At 46.8% G+C, this 16,406-nt stretch overlaps 1 protein-coding gene across 2 annotated transcripts; it reads right to left on the bottom strand.

Annotated features, from left to right (window-relative positions):
- Window positions 1-335: 335 nt before the first annotated feature.
- On the bottom strand, window positions 336-16,167 carry KLHL28 (kelch like family member 28). 2 transcript variants are annotated; one of them, XM_051621547.1, is made up of 5 exons: window positions 16,109-16,167; window positions 12,499-13,397; window positions 9,637-10,080; window positions 6,387-6,595; window positions 336-5,508 (listed from the first exon to the last, which is right to left on the bottom strand). In XM_051621547.1, exons 2-5 carry the CDS (start codon window positions 13,395-13,397, stop codon window positions 5,345-5,347), a joined length of 1,716 nt encoding a protein of 571 aa, XP_051477507.1. In that variant the 5' UTR covers window positions 16,109-16,167; the 3' UTR covers window positions 336-5,344. The 2 variants fall into 2 exon arrangements, with proteins under 2 accessions (XP_051477507.1, XP_051477509.1); XM_051621549.1 differs by lacking the exon at window positions 16,109-16,167 and adding an exon at window positions 15,435-15,910.
- Window positions 16,168-16,406: the final 239 nt, after the last annotated feature.

The raw sequence follows: 16,406 nt of genomic DNA, 5'->3' as shown, positions 1-16,406 counted from the left end.
ATTCAATTTTTTTAAAATCTGAACTTTCACAAACTGGGTGACTTTTTAAATGTGTATGACTTCTAGAAACAGTTGCCATTATTACAAATGCCATGCAAGGTATTTTCATGTTTTCTGACACAATCTTATGGTTTTTAAAATGAGTAACTTTATGCTAAAATAAACTGGGAAAAAAATCCTCACCTGTCCTGTCAAATGTGTTTTCTAGTACCCGACTGGTGCAGCAACAACCTTTAAACTTAGGGAGAGCTGAAATTAAGCCCCTGATGAGTATAATCTGAAAATCTTTTATTAATGTAGTTAATTGGGGGGGGGGTGTGTGTGTGTTTGTATGTTTTGTTGTGTTGTTTTCCCCCCTGAAAAAAAAAATCACTTGAGTATTTTCCTTTTGTGCCAGCTGAGCATGACTCAGAGTACAGAAGTCAGTGTTCCTGAGCTGGAGTTCACAGCTGGCACGATTCCCTATGTTTTCTGGACAGTATCATTGAGCACCTGGGGTACCACTGGTGCAGGGCATCTCCTGGGGCAGCAACCAGGAGCTGAGCTCAGGCCTTGGGCAGGAGAGGGAGGTCCCTGCTCTCAACTAGGTAAAAAAAAATAGCCCTTTCTGCCTGTTTTTGAGATGAAGCCAGCAACAAAATAATTTCAGTGCCCAACTGGCAAACCTTAGATCTCCGTTTCACTGAGGGAGAGAGAAGGGTGCCCACCAGCCCAGGTGAAAGCACCACCTGGAACACAGCTGGGAAGGCCTGTCCAACAGCAAACTGAAGGTCTCCTGCTGCACACCCCCTGGCCCTGCACAGCCCGTGTTTCTGCAGTCACTCTGGGATGCTGGGCCTTCACTAGGAGGGAACAATTTGTGTGGGAGCCTTCCTGAGCACACTCTCCTGCCAAGGAAAGCAGGAACAAGGGCTGTGTGCTCCTTCCCTGGTGACTGACTCATCTGGGAGATGGTAGTTACAGCTAGAGGGACAGATGGGAAACAGCAAGAGGTTCTAAACCCTCTTCCACGGGAGCTTCTACCACCAATGGGGTAAAGACCCAGTGATGTGGTTATTGGGGTCAGGGTCTTCCAGCCAGCACAACCCTCCAAAGAAGGATCGGATACTAGAAGAAACTTCTTCACTGAAAGGGTTATCAAACACTGGCACAGGCTGCCCAGGGCAGTAGTTGAATCACCATCCCTGGAAACAGTTAAAGGATGTGTAGATGTGGTGCTGGGGGACATGGACTGGGTAGAGCTGGGTTAATGGTTGGACTGGTTGGACTTTTCCAACCAGCATGGTTCTGTGTGGATCTGTGAAGGGTGAGCAACTCCTGCTCCACCTCCCCTTCAGCTCACCCTGCAGTCAGCTACCACCCCCTCTGAACAGCTCACCAAGAGGTTACCACCTCAGAAAACTAAAGCTACAGCATATTCATACCACCCAATGAAAGTGTAAGAACAAGGCTTTTTTCCCCCAGGTTTATTTACTAAACTGTTTCACATTCAATGAAATAGTTACAACAATACTTACAGAGCATGATCACAGGAGCAAACACGTGGAGGACACGAGTCAAGACCGAGAGGGCAGGTTACAGGTGTTTTCCTATGGAACTCAAATGCCACTTTTGTAAACAGTAACAAAACCAGAACATTGCTGCTAAAAAAGGTGTACACATAAAAACACTCCAGGTACACAAAACTACACGGATCATTTTATACTCCCAACCAAAGCACTCCGGTCAAGTCCGAGTACAATTTGGTATTCTCTGTACAGTTATTAAATGCTGCTAAAAATTACAGTTATCCTTGGGTTTAAAATACAGCACAGCGCATAAGGCAAAAAAATAGGAATTATCATCCAGTTCTTTGTGTCTCAGTTCAATATCAAGAATTTAAGGCAAGTTTGGACATTTTGCATTGTTTCATATAGTGAATGGGGACTTACAGATGGCAAACTCACAGAAGCAAGACGCTGCCTCCCAGGAACAGCTAACTGTGTGTAATGTGGACTGGACACACCTGCCCCTCCAGAAATCCCATGCAGACCTTCAGAAAGAAAAGCATTCCTAGTAGGAGAAACTGTCAGGAAGCTTACAGATTAACACAAAAGAAAATGCAGAAATTCAGGAACTGTATGTACACATATAAACTCATACCCATTTTAAAGTGCTTTACAGATAATTTTGAGCGATTAAGAAATAGAACTGGATGATAATTTATAGTTGTATGACATCTTATTTGAAAGTCCTTAATTCTTAAACTGCAAGACAGACATTACACTGAGAGTATTGTTCTTTAAATGCAGATTCAAACTGATTGTTGTGTGTGATCTTCCTACCACCAAGCACCTCAGAAAGCAGGACAACAAGCACCCAGAGCAGAAATGAAGGTGCCATGATTGTAAGTGACACCATCCCCAGGTTGGGACACCGTTCCACCTACTTCTCACTAACCAGTTCAGCTAACAGCAGCAGTTTAGCTCATGAGGGGTCTTTCCCATTCTCCATACCAAGCCTGCACATTAAAAAACTGTTTCTGCTGGTATCTTAAATTCAGGAACACCACATGGCACAGTGTGGGGTCAGTCCCGATGACCTGACACTGTCCCTGCCTAAGTAGAGTAAAACATTTTGCCATTTTAAGTGCTCTGACTTCCATAAATGCAAGATGTATATATTAACATCGAGCAGCCATCAACACCATCCCATCTGCTGATTGTTTGTTCTGATGACATCAAAACTTGATGAGCAACCTGGTCTGGGGGGAGGTGTCCCTGCCCATGCAAGGGGTTGGAACTAGATGATCATTAAGGTCCTTTCCAACCCAAACTAGTCTGGGATTCTATTAAAACAGTTTCTGTGTCTTGCACCACTTTGTAGGAACTGAGACCAGTGTTTATTAGCAGCTCCCATCAGAACAAGTATGAGAGCCTCTCCATTCATGCAATCCCGCTGCAGTTAAGACTCTAAAAGGTACCTACCATACGTGCCCAACTGCATGGAATGCCTCCTAACAATAACAGGCATAAACTTATCTTCAGGAAGTAATTTAGGTTTTTGGGTTTTTTTCATATCAGCTTTTTTTAAGCGTCTTTATCTCTGGTGTATATTGGAAAATACAATAACCAAAGTTATCTCTGTGGGACAGAGTGAGCAGTGCAACAGCCCATGGCCCAGGCAGGGCCTGCAGCTCCAGAACTGAAGGAGAGGGCAATTTAGGACCAGGCTGAGAAACCTCCCTCCAGCCCTGCCCTTCCCCACCAGCCATGGAGCTGCTTGTGTCCCGTCACAGTCACTGCAGTAATTCAATCACACTATTATTGCTATATAACTAGAATCCTTAGTGGGTCACATAAACTGCACTGAAATTGTCAATTTTATTTGCTTTTACAGTCCTGCTTAATTCTACCAAATCTGAAGAACTTGTGCAGGAATTTATAATCTGTGTGATCACCTTTTAGCTCTGGATAATGATTTGTGGTGAAAACACCTTTGTCTCCTACTTCCAAATCTGAAGGTTAGTGTCTGGAAGAACAAGGAACACCACTGTCTGCCTGGCTGCAATCAGCTTTGCAGGAACTTGGAATAAATCAAGCACACTCAAAACCCTCCACTTAACATACTTCTAAAGAAATGGCTTTAAAAGCAACTAGTTCAAATATTATTGCACTTTAAAAAATAATACTATATGGGCTTGAAAAACAAGGAGAAACAAACATTTAATTTAACATGTTAAAACAAGGGGAAAGTAACTCTGGAGGCAGAATTCTTCAGTACCAGGCCTGGTGACACACACACAGACAGCAAAACAGAAATTCAAGACAACCACGACTCCTACTTAAGATGAGAAGACAAACCAAAACATTCTACAAGAACTAAAATTCATATTTACTCCATCATCTATTTTAAATAATGGTGATAACCCACAGCATCTCCTTCTAGGTCTCTGCCCTATTCTTCACTAAGTTCAGGGCTATGGCAAAGCTGTATCTCCTGAGATGCTGGGGAGGCTCAGGAGTGCCCTCCAGCACTCCGTTACACACTCAGGATGAGCAGCTTTGTCCTGGGCTTTTCATCCTGTCCTTCCTTGCAGCCTGTGTTAAAGGCAAGGCTGCCTAGAGAACCCGAGGTGGGATCTCACTTTTCACTCCCTACTTAAGTATTTGCGGGAATAGGAACAAAAAATAGGAACAAAAAGAAAAAAACTGCAGATCTGCTGAAAAAACCCCAAACATGTAACAAACAGCTCATTCAGTAGGTGGTGTTATTCTTGACAGTTTCCATAGGCACGGATGTATCAAGCAAGTAAGAACCAAAACCATTAAAACAACCATGCTTTATGCATCTGCACTAAAATCAGTAACAGCCTTATTGTTAAGTCCTACATTTAGCACCATTTTTATATCTGAACACTCTGAGAAAGCAATCATACATTCTTTTTGAAAAGGAAGTTGTACGGAACGTGGGCACAAGTGCACTGGGAGGAGGGTGGGACGGAGGCATTTTGGGGTGTTTATTTTCAGTCCTGCTATGAATGCTGCTGTGGAATCTCCTGGTGCATGGCTGCTGGAGTTCCTCCTTGCATTACAATTAAAAACACACAGCAGGCAAGATTAAGTCACTGAATCTAGCATTCATTTACCCACAGAAAGAAAATAAAAGGGAAAGTTAAAAATGTGATTTCACTTTATCAGGTCCAAAATTTTTGGTAAGAGGCAATTTGCCTTGTGAATTCCTTTAAGTAGTTACTAATTACCATCCCAGCACTCCCACCAGGAAGCAGGTAACAAAGGAGAGTGTACAGGCAACAAACTATGGCGTTGATTATTTACAAACCTTGAGACACAGAAACAAGGCAGCCCTTTAGTTACTGTTCATAAAAAAAATTATGAAGCACTGGCATTTTCTTAATATGAAGACACAACCAGACGAGTGTCAGCAACGTGTCCAGACACACACCACACTCACACCTCTCTCACCCCAAGCACAGTAAACTTCATGTTTCATAGTAGGCAGGAGGAAGAGAGAAAAGCTCTAGAAAGTGAAAGGGTTAGATGTACAGTAAGTTTCTAACCATATCCCAGGCATGTACAGTGCTCTCTCAAATCCACTGCCAAAACTGGGTGCCCTCTGAACACAGCTGGGAATAACCTTTCCATTCCTTCTGCCCGTGTCCCTAAAGTAACAGAGGCCAATTACCAGAAGAAAACAATTCCTTCCTGATTCCAGCCCAACTTAACCACATCCCTCCGACTTCCCAGCTCCAGGAAATGCAGCTCGTGGTCTCCACCAGCAGGGTTTATTTCCAAGAAGATTAAGCTCCATCTTTGCATCAGGTCTGTCGAAGTCCTGCCTTCCATCAAAGTGCAGTCAAACCAAAATTGCATCGACAGTACATCATGCCAGCAGAGTCCAGCCAGGTGTCTGAGATGGGGTCATACTTCTGGACAGTGTTCAGGTAGGATGACCCCGAGTGCCCTCCCACCACGTACAGGTAGTTGTCAATTACAGCTGCACCAACTCCTGGTGGGAAGAAAGAAACAAACACATGGCATGATTAATGAGTGCGGAAATGAGTGGTATTTGTGTTCCTAACTGGAACACCCTCCCACCCCAGCCTGGAGGTTGAACAGAAAAGTTCTCATAGCCTCCTCTTTGGGCTGCCTATAAAGAAAAGTAGGAAACAATTACTTGAGTAATTAAAGAAAAATGAGAAATGAAACCCACAAAACCACAACCCTTGGGTGCAAGGAGGATGGAGCCAGACTCTTTTCAGCAGTTCCCAGTGACAGGATGAGGGGCAACGGGCACAAGCTGGAACATGGGAAGTGCCACTGAAATATGAAAAAAAGCTTCTTTACTTCGAGGGTGACAGAGCCCTGGGACAGGCTGCCCAGGGAGGGTGTCAAGTCCCTTCCAACCCTGACAGTTCTGTGATTCTGTGAAAATAGGTGTAAATGAAGAGTCCCTTCCTGCTCAGGTCTTGCACTCCTTTTCTACTCTTCTCCCACCCTCTCTTATGACAAAGCAAAGCTCTTCTGTCCCAACACCCCTTCCTGGGGAGACAAAACAGAGGATGCCCTACTGAGTCTCAGCATAAAATACAACAGAACAATAACCACAGAATTGCTGAAACTCAAAATGAATGAAAAAATAAAATGCAGAGTTGAAATATTCCTTCGTATTATTTTTGTTGCAGGCCAGCACTAATAAACTGAACTGTAATTAAAAATAGATAAATAAAAATTCATCTTTCACAGAGCTGATGAAGCGACCTCCACTCACAGAGGAAGTGCAGTGCTCTGCAGACAAGTCACCAGGACTTCTCTGCAGCTTGCCTGGGTCACACAGCAGCTTGTTTCTGGTGGGACACCCGAGGGAACGGGTTCTGCAGGTCCTACCTGTCCTGGGCTCCTTCATGGGCCGACACACTGTCCACTGGTTCTGGTGAGGATCGTATCTCTCAATGCTTGACAAGTGAGACACACCGTTGTGCCCTCCTACTACAAAGATGAAGCCCAGCATGACGCCGACACCAAAGTTTATTCGTTTGTCAGCCATGGAAGCCACTGCCTCCCAGGAGTTTTTACTGGGATCGTAACGCTCCACACTGCAAACAGAAACAAACCAGTTGGGATTCCAGTGACGTTCCAAGTCCACTCGAGCCACCTGCATTTGTCAGTTACATCTAGTCCTGCCAACCAGTATTACCACACCCAGGGATAATGTAACACAAGGAGAATGTGTTGGAGCCGATGGGAAATCCTGCAGCTCAGCTGCTTTGTACTGCCCAGCAGTCGTGCACAAGAACCCAAAGCCAGTGTTGCCAGCCCAGGAGCACCAATCACATCCCACTGTCCTTCCACAACATAAAGCTCCTGCAGCTGGAGGTTCCCCACAGAGTGTTGCCAAAAAGTAGTTTTAACTGGGGACGGACTTTTTACAAGGGCTTGGAGGGAGAGGACAAGGGGCAATGGATTAAAACTGGAAGAAGGGAGATTTAGGTGAGACATCAGGAGGATTCTGGGCTGTGAGGGTGGTGAGACCCTGGCCCAGGTTGCCCAGGGAAGCTGTGGCTGCCCCATCCCTGGCAGTGTTGAAGGGCAGGTTGGATGGGGTTTGGAGCAGCCTGGGCTGGTGGGAGGTGTCCCTGCACATGCAGGGGGGTTGGAACTAGATGATCTTTCATGTCCCTTCCAACACAAACCATTCTTTGATTCTGTGATTAACATATTTAATCCTGACCCAGCAACTGTGGTTCAGCTGCTCCTTTGATGTCTTTGTGCCACTACCCTGGATCTCCAGGTGACAGATTGAAACAAAGGCAGGTTTTTCAAAGCTGGCCTCAGAACTGAAAGCTCTTTTGAGGATGACTGCTGCTATTTATGACAAAACCAACCCATGAAAAACTGAACACAACACAGATCTGAAGTGGATCTGTTTGGGTAACACATCAAATCAAAAACTTGCGTGAGGCTTGCCTGAAAATAATAGGAAAAAACATGGAGAGCACATCCCTCAGGAAAAGCAGTAAAGAGGCTGCTGATCAAAACAACAAGGATAGAAGAGGCCTTTGAGATAAAATAGAAATGCATTATTATCATCATTAATTTTTTTTTTAATCACTGGAGCTGTGCAGATGGTCAGTCATTAGCACACTCCTGGCACATGGCCATTCCCTGCCCAAGTGTCCCTTCAGTAGCAGGAGGGAGCAGAAAAGAGGGGAAGAGAAAAATCAGCAGCACTGCAGAGTTGGAGTCAAGGTCCATGGTACCAGCCAGATGCTTTAACACTAGAGCTTTTCAGCCTGGTGACTGGATGGCATGGCTTACTGCTCACACCCCTGAATCATCAATAAAACCAAAACTATTCAGTAAAAAGTACATTACATTTTAAAAGACAAATAATACAGTATCAGATTCCAGTAACTCTACGGGAGCTGCTGGCAATTCCTTTCTGACTGAGGAAGAGGGATGTGGCACCAGGAGTGAGGCTACTGCAGAATCTGAGTGCTGATAAAAGCTTTTCTGTCAAGGTACCAGCCTGATCCAGACATTTCCTTTTGCTCCACTGATAAGCCTTCCATGGCCTGGAAGGAGGTTACTTTGTTCCCCTTTCCAAGGCCTGTCTGAACATTGAACATCCAACTTTTGGGAACCTCTCCTGGCAAGAGCAAGGGCTTGATTCTCTTCCTTCTGTGATGGCATGTGCAACAAGGCTGCAGTGCAGTGAGCACCCAGAGGTGCCACAGGAGCTCCTGCTACACCTGCTCTCCTCTGCTACTGACTTTGCTCTGTTTAATCTGCCACTAAAGCCTGTGGTTCTGTGTGGGGCAAAGATGGTTTGGGGCTATGAGTGACCACGCAAGACAACAGCACAGCTTTGTTACTCCAGGTCAAATTCCTACATGGAGAAAATCTACAGTCAACTGAAAACTTTTAGAGCTTGTTTGTCTATGAAGTATTTCAACTGTTATTACTGCTTATAATTGAAAATACAAGAAATCAGAATAATGTCACACTAAGTTTCATAAAATCCTGTAACAGTCATATCCAACAGCTTAAGTTATTGTTGCTTTACATTTCAGTAATATAAAGCTTTCCAAATGAAAACTACTTAGCTATAATTTTCTATTAGGAAGAAATTCTGGGCTGTGAGGGTGGGGAGAGCCTGGCCCAGGTTGCCCAGGGAAGCTGTGGCTGCCCCATCCCTGGCAGTGTTGAAGGGCAGGTTGGATGGGGCTTGGAGCAGCCTGGGCTGGTGGGAGGTGTCCCTGCCCAGGCAGGGGAGTGGGACTGGATGATCTTGAAGGTCCCTTCCAACCCAAACCAGTCTATGAAACCAATCCTTTGCTTTGCAAACTGTTCCATATAAAGACATCCCAAGTATAAAAAGCAAGTACAGTTCACAACAAGTGCAATGGTTAAACCAGTGTTAAACCATGCCTCCCTTCCTCTAAGCAAGTTTTCATTGTCTTTCTTTATTCAGTTATTTAGACTTGTAGTTTATTAATTTGCTTCTTGGACGGACATATGGCTGATTTCTCTTCCCATTTTAATGAAGAGAGTAGAAATTATTTCTTTGCAGGACTAAATGCCCCTGTCCCTCCATAGAGAGTGGAGTGGAACAGAACTACTAAGGATCATGCTGGTACCAGGAAACCTGCCTGGGAACAGAAGGCCTGAAGCAAGCCCACTTCTGCCCAGGAGCCAGACCAGTAACCATCCTCCTGAATTTTGTTATTAGCATTAAGATTACTTTAAGGTCCCACCTGAGGTAAAAATGTATTTTGTGTATCTTAAGCATGTGGAAAATCCCATGCATTTCAAATCAGTGTTTTCAATGTTCAAGCTAACCACCCATCCCAGGATTTTGCAGGCTTGGGGTACAAGAATGCACACAGCTCTGGCACAAGTATTCTCTTCTTAAGGATTTAAAAACAACCCAAACAAACCAGCTCTGAGCTAGAACACAAAGAAAAGTTAAAACAAAGATTCCCCAGCTGAATTATCAGACTGATACTGCAGAACATGGATTAATGAGGCCTACTGTGGGTTACAACCTATTTTAGAATAATTTTTAATTGGCTGCCAAACACCAGCTTAACAGGGAGCTTTGCTGATTTCCAGCTGATGAGATGGAGCTACACACCTGTTCATGTGGGCAGGACCATAGCCACCAATGGCATATATCATCCCATCCAAGACAGCTGCAGCAAAACAGCTCCTGGTTTTGTTCATTGGGGCCACCAGCTGCCACTCCTTCACTTTGGGAATGTATTTCTCCACAGTCCGTAGGTACGACTGCCCGTCGTAGCCCCCCAGGGCGTAGAGCTCTCCGGCCAGAACCACCACTCCCAGGGTGCTCCTGCTCTCAAACATCCTCTCCAGGGAAGTCCAGGTGTTTGTGTCAGGGTCCCAGCACTCCACTGAGCTCTCGTGCTTGCGGTAGCTGATGCCCTGGCACACATGGGTGGCAATCCCTCCCACAACATAGATCTTCTGGTCTAGGACACAGATCCCAAACTCATAGCGGGGAATGCTGAGAGGTGCCAGCCCGATCCAGGAGTCATTCTGGGGAAAATACATCTCCACACTGAAAGAGAGAAACAAAGGCTGTGTGAGCCAACCCACCTTCCTGAAGCTCTGGCAAGTGCAAACAAGCAGCAAGGAACCCAGGCTGAAGATGATGATTTCATGTGTCACGTTCCATGTTTGCTGTTCCCCCCGTGCCCAAACACCAGCTAAAACCAAAAGCTGCTTGTTTTTCTAAAGAGCTCAAAACCCAGAGCCCCGGGGTGTCCAGTGAGAGGCAGCAACACAGCCAGAAGCCATGGCATCCCACCTGAGACCTGAAATGATGAAACTTCAGTACAAACCAGGCAGACTATGGAGAAGGCAGGAGGGCAACGTGGATAACGGGAGGAAAGACAACACGGCGCTGACACCACAGCAGCCTCTGGAAGCAGGCTGTGACAGGGGTAAGCTAAGAACACCAACCAAAGGAGTAACAGGGAACTGGGAAAAAAAAACAGTCAGAACAGCCACAGAGGTGGCAGAGAGAAAAGGAGAATTAGAGGTTGAATATGTTGTCTATATATACATACAAATGTACACTTAGAAATTATAATATGCAGTTTCATAAATACATATTTTACATGCACTGTGTAATTTAAACAAAATGTCAAGGCAGAACAACCTAATTTGAAAAATCTGTTTTCAAAATACTGCTTATTTGCATTTTCTTTTAATTATACTCAGTGTTAAAATATGGTGGGTCTAGCCTGTCACGTATCAAGATTAGTCAACCAACCTAAATAGTTTAGTTAACAAATTACTTAAATGATTTAAGATACCAAGTATACAGGAAACATGATCGGTTCAAAAAACATACACAAGAAAATGAAGCCACTGGAGAGCTGAGAGTTGCTGACTGAGAAGCCAGAGCAGGGACTGTGGGAACACCAGAGCAGCAACAGCCCAGCTAGGGCAGAGCAGTACCAGCACTAACTGGAATTGTGTTATTATGAAGCAGAGACTCATTGTAAGTGCAAAACCAGCCTTCCTGCAAGCACAAATGGAAGGTGGAAATGTACCAGCAATTATTTGTTTAATTGATCTGTGACCTTTTTTTGGTACATCAAGAGCAACTGTTTAAACTTACATATTAACTGAAACAACTGTTTAGGAAGGACTAATATGCATGCTAAATTAAGGAAGAGCAAACTTCTCTATGCATTAAAAGACAGTTAATAGCAGTAAAAAGTATTTTTGTTTTTTAAAAAAATCAAAATAGTCCAAACTACATTGGTTTGTAACATTGTTGCAATCACTGAATAAGCAGTGAAAGAAACAGAGCTGAAGAGTACCAGAGAGCAACTTTCACCACTCAAACAGGTTGTTTTTGTTAAGTACTTTTAAAAACTATAAACCAAACAATTCCCCCTCTCAGTATCTATTTACTATTGATCCCTGTTATTGGGAAAGTTCACTGTAAACAACTTTGACAACACCTCTCTATGCAGGCAAAAAGAACATACAGATAGACGTCCCCAGGTTTTTAAGGGTACATATATTTATGCAAGCACAGAACTGTTCCAGGAAAGAAAATCTGACAGTAAAATACTCTCCCAGAATTCAGCTGTGGAACCAGTTCAGGCAGTCTGCCCTTCCTCAGAACACATATCCTGAGCTGATAAGGGCACGTTCAGCATCAAAGCACTCTCTGGGTATATGTGAGTATGAAAATATCTGCAGACCCACACCCAGTTTACCCACTGTGTCTGGAAATGCTGACATGATGGGCTAAGTACCAAACACCAGCAGTGTGGGGAAGGAAGCTTTGCTCTCACTATCACTCTCTTTGGCTGACATGATGGGCCCCACTGATGGGCTCCAGGCCCTGAGAAGGAGGCTCATCCTGAAAAGCAGTGAAAGAACAAAGCACAGCTATAGACACCCACTCAGCAGCCAGGACTAAGGTCATGGTTACATTGTCACCAAGAACCATGGCACTGCTAAGAATTGCCTCTGTGCTCTGCTCTGATTAAGTTTGTTTTAATTGCAAGGATTTCTGAGTTTTCAGGAAGCACATTTGTGATGTATTAGGTTAAAATTTATTGTTTGTCTGGAACAATAATAGATCAGGGAAAATTATGCAAAACAAAGACCTGAAAGGATAAAGAAGCAGCATACAAACTTTTATTACCCACTTCTACTCACCAAGTTCTCAATCAACCAGACTTCAAAATGATTTGATTTTATAGGCCTTTGCATTGGCACAAACAGAACCCCGTAACACTGAACACTGCTCATGAAATCAAAAAGCCTTCTGACTTCAGTGCTTGGCCTTGCCCATGAGAGCTCTTAAGTAGATTATTTTTTTTAAGGAAAGCAGTAAGTAAAGTCCTGCAAGCCACAGCCCTTCAATGATTGCCTTAATCCTGACCCCGGGCAACAACAAACACCCATGAACGTCACACCACCCACAGGCTGCAACTTCCCCAGCACTCACCTTTCCAGACAGGCAAACAGCCCAGCTTTTCCTCCCACAGCACAGAGAACTTTAGGAGCACAGCGAGGCCGTGTCATCAGCATGGTCTGGTGGGAAAGTCTGTGCTCAGGCATGAAGTGGTATTTCAGGGCCTCGTTCAGCAGGTGTTTACAGGTGTGGTCATCACGGATGAGGTGGTTGGCTTCGTACAGCCTGGTGAGGAACTTGACGCTGAGCAGGGGCAGGCGGACGCAGTGCAGCAGCTGGGCCAGGTACTTCTGCCGCTCCTGCACGTCGTACTTGATCCAGGACTCCAGGGCATAAAACACGGTCTCCTCTGTCACGACATTCAAGCAGTCATTGGAGACAATTTCATCCAACTCGGAATGCGTGAGCTCAAAGAACTCTTCTGTCTGACAAACCTCCTCAAAGTTCTGGCAGATGTACTTGTTAGCGGCCAAGTAGAGGTCATGGCAGCCGTAGGTCTCCGCAAAGCGAGAGATCCCGATGCAGTTCCCAGGATCCAGCTGGCTTTCCAGGAATGCACAGCACTCCTTCACCACCAGTTTGATCTGGAGGAGATTGGCAGCTGGAAGAAGTGACTCTACAGTGTCCTGTGAGATGAAGACAGTGCCCGTGTAGGCGTACTCCACGATGGCCTGCAGCGCCGCCTCGTCCACGCACTGGAACTCCACCTCCGAGTTCTCCTTCTCCGAGAGGTTCCCGGTGAACATGGCTTTGAAGTAGGGGCTGATGCTGGCCAGCACCACCTTGTGGGCGTGGATCTTGACATCCCCCACCCGAAGGACGATGTCGCAGAGCTCCTGGTGCTGCCGAAGGAGGTTCAAGCCTTGCAGAAGCTGCTCGGAATGCAAGTGGGTTAAGTTGGCAAGCATGTAGGTTGGAGACGACTGGTCCATCTGTGACAAACAGAATGTTTAACACGTTACTCAGGGCTCCATTTCCACAGCTCCATTACTCATGTACTCAGACATGCTGCACAGAACATTTTAAAAAATCTTCTCCTGTTTTTGCTTTCATCTCAATTAGGCCTCTTGCTTTCCAATTTACTTTTTCAGTCCTTACGTGCGATGCATTTTGGTGCAATCTAAATCCAGGACAATCAGCTGTTTATTAATAGCCTTTGCTATTTTAATCTTTGACTTTTTGTTGTTGTGGAGTAAAGCACATTATCTGAAGCACTGAATACACAAATGGATTCTACATCAGGTACTTGAGAGAACTAGCAGCAACTGAAATGAAAATAAATAGAGATAAATAAAGAGGTGGCTTATTTTGGATGAGGCTTTAGAAGTTCTAAAGCTACTTTCTGCTACTTGCCTTGCAGCCCACTCAGTGCTGCTGTGGGCAGCCCAGCCTTGCTGTGCCTGGACCTGCTCTTCATCCCCTTCCTCACCAGCACAGCAGGGTCCCTCCCCTTGCACAGAGAGGCAGAAAAGAGCCAGCAGGGCCCTGGGTGCTGGAGCAGAGGTTACTGTGCTCTGAGCGGGCAGAGGAGCCCAGAAGAAGGGGCAGATCCTGCCTCACCTCACTGAGTGGCTTCCACTGTGAGAGAAAAAATCAACCAGGGACAAGTCCAACCCCTCCACACAGAACAGAGCAGCAAGACTGGAGCTGAACCAGCCTCCACCACCAGTATGAAGGGTGGGAAGTGGTGAGGTGCTTCCCAGGGTGAGCAAGGGAGCAGGTCCTGGGAGGACAGGCTAAGTCTCCTGGTATCTGTCACCACCTCCACGTCCTCCCAGCACGGGCAGCTGCCCACTCACCCCAACATCACCAGTAAGGGCAGAGAGAAGGATCCTCATTCCAACCCACAGCTCCACAAAGCCCTCAAATGCTTCTTCCAAAAAGTTCTGGTTTGCATGGTGACACTTCAAGGCCCTGGGATCCCTGCTCTAATTTCAGTGTCATTAACATTCCAGCAGAGCTGCCCACCACTGCCTGCTGGAGCAGCAGTGCTGCAGCTCTTTATTCAGCTGAATTATTATCCCAGTGAGAGGGTGGAGGGGATGAACTTGTCAGGATCCCAGAGCAGGAGGAAACAACCATTGTTCTACAGAGAACACTGCAACCACCCAGCTCCTGAACTGAAAAGCTGGTTTCATTTTGATTTGCTAAATGACTACACCAACTGCAAGACCTCACTTCTTTTATCTTATTATTAAGAAGTTCATCACTTTTACAGCTCCTTAACTGACATCTAATTTGCAGTGAGCCTACTTACAAAGTGTTCAATCTGAAAGAATAAAATTGCTTGCCAACTTTTAAGTGCAGAACATAATAGCTCTGACAGAGAAGTGAAGGCTTGCAGCTAGGGACAGAAAACTTCTTACCCACTGACAGACAAGTTAGCTCATCCTTCTCCTACTGCATTGGAAAAAAAACCATAGCTAAAAGAAACTATATTAAGCATATGTGCAAAAGGCAAGACTCCATACAAGTAACCTTTTCCATACAATGACAGTTTTGCAGCACAAATTAGATGGAGGAACTAAAAGAGCTGTTCAGCAGCTAGAACACCTTCTTCTCCTTCTGTGTTTGCACTCCATTCAGAAACTGACCGTACATGCACATAGCAATCCTAAACCACAAGGTAACACCACATGGAAGGAGACAGCAACAGTTACAGTTCAGATGCAATATCTGTAAGACCAGTTACAATTAACAAGATTTAAGTTATTCTTCAGAAAGAAAAAGCTTTTGCACTGACTAGGTAGAGATGCCTGCTGTTGTATCTTGCACAGCTCCTGCTTGCCCAGGCCAAACATCTGCACGTGCTTGTTTTATTGTGGGGCATATAATCCAAGGCTGGAACACTAACCAGCCCTGCAGAACACGTGCTAGTCCAGCACTTTGTGCTCACAAGACCAGCCAAGTGGCTGCCCCAAGGCTGGGGACCCATCAGATCCTTTGCAGGATCAGCAGGTAAAACTTACCTTGAAGAGCAGGGAAAGGGTTGTTGGAAATAAAGAGGTTAAGCAGAGATGTAAATACTTGCTGACTGAAGGTCCTTATTCTGGTGTGTGGGATGATACCCAGTGGTGAGGAGCACAGCATCTGCTTCCTGGGAGACCAGCAGAAGGGCTCCGGGCACTGCTCTGCTCCAGAGCAGCACTTAAATGCCCTCCCGTCCCTTCTTTAGGCTCGAAGCAGCCGGTGCCCACGAGCCGCCCGTCTCGTTTTCCTACTCGCTGGAGCACAAGACCTCGGCAGCACCCGCCCTCCCTCAGCGCCGAGCTGACTTTGCTTCTGAAGACCCGACCCATCACAGAGACCCGCAGGAGATGCCCAGCAGGCAGAAGCTGCCGGAGCCGTGTCCCCGCTGTGCCCGGCGGCAGCCCCGGCCCGGCCCGCCCGCACAGCCCCTGCGGGAGCCCCAGGGAACCGGCGGGACGAGCATCCCCAGGCCCGCCGCTCCGCCGGCAGCACCGGCACGGACCCGACCACCCCCCCCCCGGTGGCCCCGTTCCCCCGAGTGCCCCCCGGGGCGGGCAGCCCCGCACCCCGCGCACGCGAGGCCGCTCCCGCCCGCAGCGCCGCGCAGACCCGGCCGGGGCGCGGCCGCCCCCGCGGCGCTGGGAAGGGCGGCGGGCAGGGCCGGGGGTCTCACCTGCGGGGGGGGGCACAGGCCGCGGCGAGGCCCGTCCCGCGGTTCCGCCACCTCCCTCGCCTCCGCTCCACGGCCGCGTCACTTCCGGGCGCCGCCGCCCCGCGCCGGCTCCAATCAGCGCCCGGGCTGCGCCATCCATGAGCACGGGGGGGGAGGGGGGGGGGCAAACGGGACGGTAATTCGGCTTTACCGGCTCCTCCCGGGCACCGGATGATGTCCCCGCGAGGCCCTCACCCTCCGCAAAGGCGCGGTGAGGCTGCAGCCAGCCTGGGGCGGGGGGCGGCGGGAATGGGAGCCG

The sequence above is a fragment of the Apus apus genome, chromosome 5, assembly GCF_020740795.1.
Source record: "Apus apus isolate bApuApu2 chromosome 5, bApuApu2.pri.cur, whole genome shotgun sequence".
In the NCBI taxonomy this organism is placed as follows: domain Eukaryota; kingdom Metazoa; phylum Chordata; class Aves; order Apodiformes; family Apodidae; genus Apus; species Apus apus.
The sequence above is the reverse complement of the archived record's forward strand: the minus strand, read 5'-3'. Positions and strand labels throughout refer to the sequence as shown.

Excerpts from the sequence above, each read along its gene's own strand:
- KLHL28 (XM_051621547.1), bottom strand. The coding sequence starts at position 13,397 with ATGGACCAGTCGTCTCCAACCTACATGCTTGCCAACTTAACCCACTTG. Across the intron at positions 6,596-9,636 it reads GGTCCTGCCCACATGAACAG|TGTGGAGCGTTACGATCCCA; the intron begins GTGTGTAGCTCC and ends TTCTGTTTGCAG. Across the intron at positions 5,509-6,386 it reads CATGAAGGAGCCCAGGACAG|GAGTTGGTGCAGCTGTAATT; the intron begins GTAGGACCTGCA and ends TCTTCCCACCAG.